Source organism: Lissotriton helveticus, chromosome 8 (genome assembly GCF_964261635.1).
Source record: "Lissotriton helveticus chromosome 8, aLisHel1.1, whole genome shotgun sequence".
NCBI classification, from domain to species: domain Eukaryota; kingdom Metazoa; phylum Chordata; class Amphibia; order Caudata; family Salamandridae; genus Lissotriton; species Lissotriton helveticus.
Window position 1 is genome coordinate 309594498 of NC_136069.1, and position 12162 is coordinate 309606659.

Consider the following 12162-nt stretch of genomic DNA (forward strand, 5'->3'; position numbering starts at 1 on the left):
GAGCAAAGTTGTCATGTTCTATGGTTGTCAGAAACTAAATCCCTTCTTGTCTATCCAGGGAAGTTAAACTCCTCCTTGTCTATTCGAGAAAGTTTCTAGTGAACTCTGAGCTAGCTGGCAAAACCAAAAACTTTAAGTCTAATATCGTCAGTAGAAGACCTAGTTAACCTCTGCCCTAGATCTATACTATTGAAGATATTATTCCAATGCGCAGAGCCTATTGGGATAATAGGAACTACACTACAATACCTTGTATAACAAAGTTACATTGTATTGGCCCCTTCAGGACGAAATAAAAATTACTCTTCCACTCATCTTTTCCTTTCTTTGAATGGCAGTTAGTTTGTGGTTGCAAAGGTGTTTTTTCAGTGTTTATATGTGTGCACCGGTGATGGCTATTTTCCTTTCGGTGGGGTTTTATCAGGTCTTATAGGTTTAAACCTAAAACCAGATAGCCTACTTATCATGTATATGAGTGCAGGTTATTAAGAAGGAGTGGTGATAGAGCAAGTGTACTGATAAGGAATGTGCAGCCTTGTGGGAAAGGCGGTAACAAGATGTGAAATTGTCTACAAACCCCACTATGTCAGTCAAACTTGAAATTGAAAGAAAATTGAGATTTTGGGTATCTAAAAAACTGATATATGAGGAGGAAAGCAAATACCTATCAGTTGATTTCCCTAAACTGGCAACCATGTATTTTCTCCTGAAATTGCATACAAACCAAAAGGAACCTCCTGGGAGACCAATTTTGTCAGCAAAAGACTCCCTCTTAAAACCTGCGGCAAATTACATTGATTATTTCCTTATTTCTCATGTGGTGGAGCTGCGCTCATATATTTAGGACACAACAGATATGATCAGAACACTACAGAATGTAACTTGGCAAAGCACTTACCATTTAATAACTATGGATGTAATTGCTCTATATACGAATATTGACAACAATTTGGGTCTAAAAGCAATCAACTAGTTCTTGCAAGAAAGAAATATCCATTACAAAGAACATAATGAGATGCTGTTGGATATGATCTCACTATGCCTCACATGCAACATCTTCCTATTTGGTCAGGACTTACATCGCCAAAAAAACAGAGCGCCTATAGGCTTTTCCTTCAGCCCTGGTTACGCATGTTTGGTAATTGGTTGGTGGGAAAAGGAGGTGGCATGGAACATCAAATATGAAAAATATACCACGAAGATAGTTAGCTGGACACGCTTTATAGATGATCTTTTGATCATCTGGAACAAGAATGTGAAAGATTTCCAGGATTGTTTGAAATCTTAAACAACAGCACACTAATTTGAAATTCACATATGTAATCAACAAGGAAACTGTAACTTTCCTGGATGTTGAAATTTATGTGAAAAATAATCGCCTGGAAACCACCCTGCATCGAAAAAGTACAGCAACCAATGCCACCCTGGAAGCAACACGCTTTCATCAACCCTCTTTGATATCAAACATACCGTATGGAGAATTTCTCAGTTTACGAAGACTATGCAGTGAGGAGGATGAATGGAGGAAGCATAGTGCAGAAACAATAAAAAGATTCAAAAAGAGAAAACACAGCAAACACACAGTAAATAGGTGCTGGCAAAGAGCAAATGACAAACCAAGAGAGGTGTGCCTCATACCAAGTAATGAGATAAAGCATTCAGATGGGGAACCCATAAGGCTAATAATGGACTTCACCCAGGAATCAAAGGAAATTGTTGGCATAATAAAAAAGAACTAGAAGATTTTGCAATTAGATGGCACAATGGGTGAAAGAATGGGACCACACCCAACGATAACATATCGTAGAGCAAGAAATCTAAGAGATCGACTCGTACATAGTTACTTTAAAGTAAAACAACCAAAGGAAACATGGCTCAAAAGTAAAGGCTTCATTAAATGCCACAATTGCAAGGCCTGCCAGATCGCGAAACTAACAATGGAAACAACAATGGCCAACAACAAAATCTGGCAAATCAGGGAATTGATATCTTGCAAAAGTCAATACACAATCTATGTAATTGAGTGCCCATGCATGCTAAAATATGTGGGAAGCACCATATGCGAATTAAAGAAAAGAATACTCAAACATGTACGAGCCACAAAAGAACAAAGATAAAAAATAATGCTGGGGCCAAACATATGGAGCTATACCACAACAGCAACTGGAAATCCTTGAAATTTTATGGGATAGAGACAGTACCAGCAAGCACACAAGGCGGAAACAGGGAGAAATTATTGGGGCAAAAAGAATTGCGCCACATTATTCATTTCCGGATCATAGCACTGCATGGTTTAATCAGCAAAAGAAAAGTCCCTTGGACTAATGTCACTAATAGTTGTCCTAGTTCAATCAGCACTTCATTCACACCAGTGTCAAAAATCAAAGAGCCCCAAGGTTATAAACACAACAACAATTCAATTATAAAACCTGAATCTTTACAAAAATTAGTCAAATGTATTGATCAATCAGTGAGAATAGTTAAAAACACAATAATAAAAAGTTTTTTCTATACATTAGTGATACTCAAGATAAACAAAATATATAAAAGTACAGAAAGAGACAAAAATAAAGTGAATCATTTAAAAAATATCATGAATCATTAATTCGTTTGGAATCCATACACCATGTCAGGCTAGTATCAGCAGACGCGTTTCGGTGTGTTGCCTGATACGCACCACCTTTTTCAAAACAGAGTGATAGATTGTCTCTCTTTCACAATTTAAAAATTCTATAATATCTGTTGAAGGACCTATGTCCGCCTTCTACGATAGTTTCTTCAACTGACTAATCTCACAAGATAGATTTCATGTTTTCTAATCGTAGGTGTATCTTTGGCGATCCTGTCATAGGGTCTTTGCTTATATATTACTCTGAATCAGTAATGGCTCAGCCCGATAGGGTCAAGGAAGTCCAATCATATAAAAAGTCGGGGTCGACGGTGACCGAGCTGTGTAGCCGTCACAGTGCTACTTAGTTCTATGGGTCCCAAATAGGCAAACCTTTAGATCATGCAGGCAGCGTGCACGGGCGGCGTGCATAGTAACGTCTTGTCTCTATAACTGCAGAAAATACACCGCTCAGCCCAAAAGAAATCCAATCATATAAAAAATCGGGGTCGACGGTGACCGAGCTGTGTAGTCGTCACAGTGCTGCTTAGTTCTATGGTTCCCAAATACGGCAAACTTTTAGTTCTTGCGGGCGGCGTGCACGGGCGGCATGCGTAGTAACGTATCGTCCCTATAGCTGCCGAAAATGCCGCATGGTTTAATCCAGTCAGAAGAATTGTATATACACCTTTAAAAATGATGACCAGTCTGTAGTGAGTAAACAAATATACAGTAAACACATCATGCAAAACAGTGGCCCAAAGGATTATGTTGTACATCCAGGAGAGTGAAATAACCAGTTGGAATATGGAGATTGTTGTTTTTGGAGAGTAAATTAACATCCTTGAAAAAATTGTTGAAATCACTCTAAGATAGTACAACATATGTCGAATAGAACATAAATGGATAAAAGAATTGGAAATCCAGCGAAAGGATTACTGGTAACTGAAAGCACAACAGGATACGCCCACTGGAGGACATGATCGAAGGCACGATGAAACCGGAATATCCGTGAAGGAACAAATAAGACACACGGACACATGATAGAAGTTAATGTTGGGCCCAACATTGGGTTTCTGTATTTTAAACGTAATTTAAGAAAATTCTCTTTGAGCTATGTAATATGTAACTGATATGAGGAGAATAATTTTCTGATTGTTGTGGCGAATTCATGCGAATGAAATTACTCACTGTTATTCTTTCAGCCCCTTGTTCATAAAGCAAGTAACAGTAAATTAAATTGGACTACATCCCCCAGGAGTCTGCTGGGAGTACCCTGTTACCAGCAGGAAATGAGATCAAAGCATTTCCTTAGAAAACGCTTGTTTAAAAACCAGGGCGATCGCGCAAAGAAAACAACCGTGACCAAGGTATTTTGCAATACCGAAACGCGTTGGTTGGGTCTGTGTTTGCGGACTTTGAAAAGATTCAAGAATAAATTAACTATTGATGGAGTGCGACCCTATTCTTCTTCTTTGCGAAGGAAACCCTGCATATATTAGCGGTTTGGTTCAACCGCGAGGGTGACGCACCTTTGTGAGCGCCAAGTACACCGGAACAAGTGAACTGCTCTGGGGGAAATATATATATATATATATATATATATATATATATATATATATATGTCCAACAAAGGCCTGAAAGCTTTTAGAAGCGCACACGACAGCGGAAGAAACCCAGAGGTTTATTAGCAATACAGGAATCCTGAAGCTTTTAAGGACGCACTCTCATCAAATGTAACCCAGCCTGTTTATTATCACGAGGAAAACAGCACCGCATTCCAGTGTCTTTTACCCGACGCAATGGGTGTGGCCCACTGGGGGCAGTATAAAATAGTGCAAGCAATGAGGTAGCCCGTTTCACGTTTTTGCAGTTGCCTGAGAAAAAGAGGCTGTTACCTTGAAACGGCATAAGTAATAAAGCATTTCCTGGTATGCAAAGTATGGTTTCTCTATGTTAATGCCGGAAGTTAACATTAGCTGAGAGTGTGAACTCCAATGCTTTCGGGCCTTTGTTGGAAACTATATTTTTTGCAATATTTTTGTACTTACGATTAGTATAGAGAAAAATACTTTCATCAATGACCCCGCACTGGAACCCCGCTCTTCAGGACCTGCCGTCCTCCATCCCCACTTCAGAAACAGCTTGCCCCACTGACGTCTCGTAGACAACCTTTTTTTCCTCCATAAAAGTTGGAAAGTAAACTTTCCACCGGGACAAACCTGGTCCCTGTATCAGACCGCTCATCCATCGCAGTCGGCCTTAACTTTTGACTTTGACCAGTCAACTGGAAAAAGATACCCTTTGTTGGCACTTTGTGATTTTTCACACTATTTTTAATTCAGACCTCAGTTGATAGTGTTATGTCTATTTATTAAAATATTCTCTATTTTTCTATAGTGGTTTGGGAATTTCTTGTGTTGTGTTTTCTCTTTATTACTGGTAGGGTGCTGCATACAATACACATTGCCTGTAAGTAAAGCCTAATCGCTTTGGGGCAAGCAAGGGTTAAGCACAGGTTTATTTATTGACTTCAGTGGTTCACCCCGACAAGTATTGGATTATTCTTTGATGTGGGTTATCACCCCTTCAACTGATAATCCAATTTCTTACAAGAGATAAAGGGAAATTCAGATGAGTGGAGAATGACGAGTAGGTTTCTAAAAAAAAATTTTTAATTGATTTTATACAACAAACAGAAAACACACAAGCAGTGCATGGCTCCACTCTAAGAGGCGAAATTCCAGTCATATGTCAGGACAGCAGATTGAGAAATAAACAGCAGTATACACAGCAGAACTAAAACACCAGATGCATATGATAGCTTAGGGGACAAGAGAACATTGAAGCCAACTCATCAAGCTAATTATACAGTAAATATTACAGTTATAGAACCTTGGCTGCTAGAATCACATTACCACTGTGCCAAGAGCACACACATCATCCATCCCCGTCAGAGCCCTTCTCTGAGCCAAAGACATCCTCCTCTGCAAATTTATTGAGAAGATACTCCCACAACATGATCACATCTGAAGCATCCTCATTGGTTCGGGCAATACGCATATGCATTTCCTCAAACTCCCCCCCCCCCCTTCTATTCAAGGAGATCTTACTGCCAATAGGACACCAACATTACCCAGGTACCCATCCATGCAATGGCCACTTGCCTTTTGGCCAAAACCAGGGCAAGTTGGGCCTGGTTATAGGGAATCTTGTGACCTCTCCTTCTCAGGAAAAAGGTGGTGGTGTGGCCCCTCAGCCCAAATGGACAGGACGGGGGCTGATGCAAAAACAAACTTTCTCAAGGTGGATACTCCTGCGCATTAAGATCTGCTACACACTGGTCAAGAAGCAGTCTTGAGAAGCACTGAGGTCTCATCCCACCAGGACCAAGGCTGCTACCACTGCTTTGGCTCGTGGTGTGCCTGTTCTTGACATCTACCATTCCATACCATGGGTCTCAGTCCACACGTTTATGAAGCCCCAGTGCATTGATGGTCAGGTTTGATTGGAAGGACACTTTGCCCGTTTATAATGCAGGAATTCATGGTCTGAACCCACTCCACAGACCATCCGCCTTGGGAAAGCACTGCTGCTTTGGTATCCATTCTAGGTGAGGAATCTATGGTTAGAAGTAACCATCAGAAGAACACGTTTTTTATCTTTTGTAACACTCTTTCTGGTAGATACTGTATCTGACTGTACATTGCACTTGAACATCCCCTTTCTACGAAGTGGTCTGCTTTTTACCATTTAAAAAGGTCACACACTGGTACCAGAAATTGATTGTGCTTCGAGGGTGTCAAAAGACTCAATCAGGAAAGTGACATAAGTGCACAGGGGTGGTGCCTATATGCAGCTCTGCTCCTTCACTTCCAGGGCGGAACGAGTTTGATGCAGAGCCCTACAACTCCACCTAGTGACAGGCGGGAGCACTGATGTAAAAAAAAAAAATCAGTATACAGTCTGGCATCTTGGGAATATTCTAAAGGTGAGGAATCTGCAGTCGGGTAGAATATCCACCAGAAAAGTTAGAAACTTGTTCTTTTGTGACTTGTTTTCATCTCTGCAAGGCCATCACCTCTTCAAACTAGAGCTTACAATGTGGATCACAGGTACTATCAGATTTTGCCCCTCAAAATAACTGCACGCATACAGGCAGCGCAATAGCTCATTTGAGATTACGCAGAAGTAGTAGCGGGTATCTATTCTTGGGTTCCACTTGTGGACATTTGGAGGGTAGCCACATGGAAGAACCATCATTACTTCGCAAGACATTACTGTCTGGAATTGGAAATTGCAGGAGAATTGTCAATGAGATTAGTACCATTTTACATCAAATGGGAGGTGACATTTTATTTTTTCATTATTTGAAAAAGATGTTGAAACAAATACCATACTCACAGAAAGTACCGAATTTATGTTTCAAAAGCAGTCAACTTCATTCCCCATTTTATATTTTTTCTACTGCCCCAACAACAAAAGGATGATCTCGCATAAATCCTTCACCTCACAATCACATCACAAATTCCTTAACATTCATTGTAAAACATTATATTTGTAGACCACACCTTTCCCCCCTTAAATTCTAAATAATATGTTCATGAAGTACCACTTCATCATGCAAATCGTATGGTCTTCTGTTCTAGAATATGACCAAAGCTTTCATGTGGAGTTTCAAGATGTCAGGGTGTGATTTACCTTCTTTTTCAATGGTCCAAGTTTAAAGACGTTTTGAAAGAATACTTGTGTAATCCAAATCGGTCTTATTTAGCTAATTGCAGTATCCTGGGATTCCACATACACCTATGCTCCTAGTTCAAAATCCAGATAAAAGAGAAAACTATAGGTCTTCTGGAGATGGGTCTGGCTACCTGAGTGGTTAACGATTGTTGATGATAGCTGTACAAACTAAAAAGAAATTACGTATTGGGTGTTCAAGTATTGTGTAATAACTAGAATTTCAATCTGCTTAATTGCTTGACCAAGTTTCTCCAATTTTGTTCTACCATTGGCACAGAAGAACATATTACAATTTAAGGTTTGAGGTGCAAAGATTTTGACGGTCACAAACCCTCAGATTCAGTAAATCTGAGGGTTTGGGACCAATAAAACACTTTTTGGGCCATATGTACAAATCTTTTTTAAGTTTGCAAACTGCCCAATTCACAGAATCGGGCCATTTATGACCGCAAAAAAGCATATTTTAATGTTCAAAGGCCCAATTGGTGATTCGGTAATCTTTTACTGAATCGCAAATCGGGTTTGCGATTCGTTTTAGGAAGAGTCATGTTTAGGGCATCCCTTCCTAATATCGAATCGCAATGGTATGTGTGAATGTTTTGCTACCGTAATGCGGTCGCAAAGCATTTGCATTTTACCACCTACGTCAAGTAGGCGGTAACCCATTCGCAAATGGGCACCCTTGCCCTTTGTGAATGTTTGCAAAAACATTTTTTAAGAGCCAGCAGTGGTCCCGAAGACCACTGCCTATTCTTAAAAAATGAAAAGAAAACTTTTCATTTTTCTTTTTGAAACACACCCCATTTTCCTTTAAGGAAAATGGCTGCCTTTAAAAAGAAAAATGCTTTATTGAAAAACAATCACAGACATGGTGGTCTGCTGATCCCAGCAGGCCACCATCCTTGTGATTTTTGCAATTGCCAGTGGGTACATTTGTACATTGGTGTTTGCGATTATCAAGTAGCGGATCGCAGAAATTTGATATTTGGGAATCGCAAAGCATTCCTTACGTACATCTGGCCACTAGTAAGGCACTAAACCCAATTAACGATTCGGAAATGGTTTTCAGAATCGTTATACGGGTTAAGTAAATATTAAGCAATCACTGTTTGGAAGGGGTGTGTTAAGGGCTTCCCTTACAATACCAATTCCTTAACGTAATTATTAAAGTTCTGTGACAAATACGGTTGCAAAACATTAATACTTTACAACTAATTTAAAATTTATGGTAAGCAATTTGCAAATGTGAAGGGGTCCCAGGGACCCTTTCTCTTTGTGAATGTTGGTAAAAATATTTAGGGAAGGACCCCTGCCTACCCTTAAAAAATATTACCTTAACTTTTCTTTTTTAAACGCATCCCGTTTTCCTTTAAGGAAAATGGATTGTATTTTGTTTGAAAAATGCTCTATTTAAGAGCAGTGACATACATGGTGGTTTGCTGACTTTAATAGGTCACCATACCTGTGATAGCTGCAAATAAGGGTAGCAATTTAGGACCTACCTCATTAATATTCATGAGATAGATTGAATTGTAACCCACTAGTACATAGGTTGGTTCACAAAGTAGCACATTGGTCGCAAAAATACTGATCGCAAATTGTGACCGGTATTTTTCGACCAGTGCTTCATACATCTGGCCCATAGTTCCTTCACCGGTTATGCTTGAACAGCAAAACCAAAGTTGAACTGCAAATCAAAATGGGAAGACAAACTTTTCAATTCCCTGTTTTCTGTTTGTTAGTTTTCTTTGGAAATCTGGAGTACTGTCATAGAGGAGTTACACGAAGAAATGCCTCTTTATTGGATCATGCAGTTACATAAGGAGTTTCCTCTTAGTTGACCAGAGTTTGAACAGCACCCCTGGGAATGCTGTCAGGATTTAAGCATCCGGTCAAATGCAGTCCACTTTGTGTCTCCACCCTTCACTGTGGCCGGTCTCTAGCTGAACTCCCGGTCTTTCGTTGACTTCTCCCAACCTAAGACTGTAAAATAGCAGTGAGGGCAGCGGCAGCTCTGGTCCACATTGTTTTAATTAGGAGATGATTACACCTCAGGAGAGGTAGGCTCCAGCATTAATGTTGCCTCAGATGTCTCCAAATTTGTGTCTGCCGTGGAGAGGCAGGTAGTGGGGAGAAAGCACAGTCGGTGTTGTGGGATTGGTAATAACGTTAAACAGATGGTATTGATCAACTATGTATTTAAAGAGTGCAATATTTATCTTTCCCTCTTTTCTCAATGCCTGTTTTTGTAAATCAATGTGTTCAATATAACACCTTGCCTTTATATTTTTATTTTAGGCAGTTGACACTTTAAAAATGTTTGAGAAAAAGGACAGCAGAGTTAAAAGTGCAGCTGCAACAAATCTTTCGTTCCTTTATTTCTTGGTAAGTGTATTTTGTAAAATGGCGTATGCTTTTCCTAGTGATAACTGTAATGATCGCTGGGTTGGCAATGGGAAGTTTCTGTGTTTAGAACAACTTTTGCACTGCTCACAATAGTGTTCCTTATTCCTTCACTATGTTGAGATAATCTGAAAGAAATAGTGCCGTGTTTTAGGATTTAATAGTCAAAATGATGTGATTAAGTTTTTTTTAGGTGATACAAAAGTATAAATTTAAAACCTCCCTTGATTAGGTTAATTGAAGGGCCACGTGCATGACCCTAAATTCGTAAATCTTTTGCAGTCTACATATGAGTGCTGCAAGTATCGTACTTGTAGGTGGAGATAAACTTTTATTATTAAAAAGTAGATTGGAGTTTTTGTTTTCTTTCTTTTAGCAGTTTTTCACTTCCACAGGTAAACCCCTTGTAAAAGGTAACAAGGGCACTGTGACCAGGGAACTCCTCTAAGGGCTACAGCACCTATTGAGCCACCCTTAAAGGCCCTGCACCTAAATGCCCACACACTGCCATTGCAGGCTGTGTATTTTGATGCAGAGAAAAGTGAAGAGTCGACATGGCACACATCCATGTGTGCCATGCTTGCAACCCACTGCCTGAGGCCTAGGTAAGCCACCCCTCTAGCAGGGTGCACCAGCCCTCAATTGAGGATGCTGTGGCATGAGCCCTGTACCCCTACAGTATCTAAGCCCATCCTTCGATGTAAGTGTAGTAAAGCCATAAAGCGTATAGGGTCTGAGATTTGGTCATTACGAACTCCACAGCTCCATAATAACTTTACCAAAAACTAGGAAGTTTCGTTGCAAACTTATCAGCACATTAAACCCACACTGATGCCAGTGTGGGATTGAATGTAAAATGAACTCAGAGGGCATCTTCGAGATAACCCCTGAAAAACGACCAGCCCTGATGTGGTTCCTGAATGGCTGCCCGCCATTTGCCACCAACAGAAAGGTTTATGGACACCACATTTGTGAACCCTACCAAGCCGATGCCTGTAGCCTCAACCTGAAGGGTCCCCTCGACTGTGACCGGAGCTGGTAGAGAAACCCAACGTCAAAAGACACACATGCACCAGACACCCCATGGCCTTGGGTGGCCCAACCGACGGTGTCCAGGCATCCCCCAAGAACCCAACTTACCTCTCCAGCCGGTGGTCGCCTTCAGGAAGTCTCCCTACCTGAGTCTGCAGCAACTTGCCGAATGGAAGGTCTCCATTGGAAACCACAGGGCGGACGTCTTCTTGGCACCCTGCTCTTGGCACCCGGCCTCCGCAGTGCTGACCTTAACCCCAGGAGCTTTGCTCCCGCACCCGTATGGCCTGCTCGCAAGCAGCCCCTAACCAAAGGCCCCCTTAGCCCCATTGGCTAACATTGGGCCACTGCACTCTGCACCCGGCCGCCCTAGTGCTGCTGGTGGTGTAATTTGAGCGTCTATCTAGACCTTCGGGAACCTTGGTCCTAACCCCCAAAACTCCCACATGTCTAGCTACCCAGTAAGGGGACCACTCTCTCTTGTGAGGAAAGGCTGGGAGAAACCCCATCATGTACCAAAACAAGATGTGCTGGACTACGTACTAGATTTTCGTTCCAGTATGGCAGAGTACATGCAGAAAGCTTCCAAACACTTAGAGGCCAGCCAGGTGCTCCAGAAGCTCTGGTATGACCAAAGGCTGCACTAATAGAGTTCCAACCAGGGCAACAGGTGTGGAGTTTGGAGCCAGTGGCAACAAGGGGCATTTAGGATAAATGGAGTGGCCCTTGCCCGATTCAAAAAATGAGGAGTGAGGTAACCTACTTGGTAGACCTAGACATTAGCAGGTCTCCCAAAAGGGTGAAACATGTGAACCGCCTCAAACTCTGTTATGACAGAACTGATGTAACCATGCTGATGGTTACAGATGAGGATCAGGAGACTGAAAGTGAACCCCTTCCTGACCTCTTCTCTTACAGCCCCCAAGATGGGTCAGTATATGGGGTTGTCTACCCAGACACCCTCTCTGCCCAACAGCAAGCAGATTGCAGACAGGTTCTGCAATGGTATGCACAGCTCTTTTCCTTGACCCCTGTTCGGACTCCCTGGTGTACTCATGATGTGGACACTGGACAGACAGCCTGCCTGTCAAAACCAAAATCTATTGCCAGTCTGACCAAGTCAAGGAAAGCACCAAGGCTGAAGCCAGCAAGATGCTGGAGTTGGGGGTCATTGAGCTTTCAGAGAGTCCCTGGGCCAGCCCAATGTTCCTAGTCCCCAAACCTCATTGACAGGGTGGAAAGAGATAAATGAGGTTTTATGTGGGCTTCATCAGGCCTCCACATTGTCACCAAGACAGATGCATACCCCATCCCCAGAGCTGATGAATTGATTGATGTTAGGGGTGCCAAATACCTAAGTACATTTGACTTAACTG

General features: G+C 41.5%; 1 protein-coding gene across 2 annotated transcripts in view; it reads left to right on the forward strand.

The window, feature by feature from the left end:
* IFT88 (intraflagellar transport 88) overlaps positions 1-12162 on the forward strand; it is a 473307-nt gene that overhangs the window by 232838 nt on the left and 228307 nt on the right. For both annotated transcript variants that reach the window (XM_078657075.1, XM_078657076.1), the window contains exon 16: positions 9650-9736. In XM_078657075.1, coding sequence (XP_078513201.1) covers positions 9650-9736 — 87 coding nt within the window. The remainder of the gene's footprint in view (positions 1-9649; positions 9737-12162) is intronic.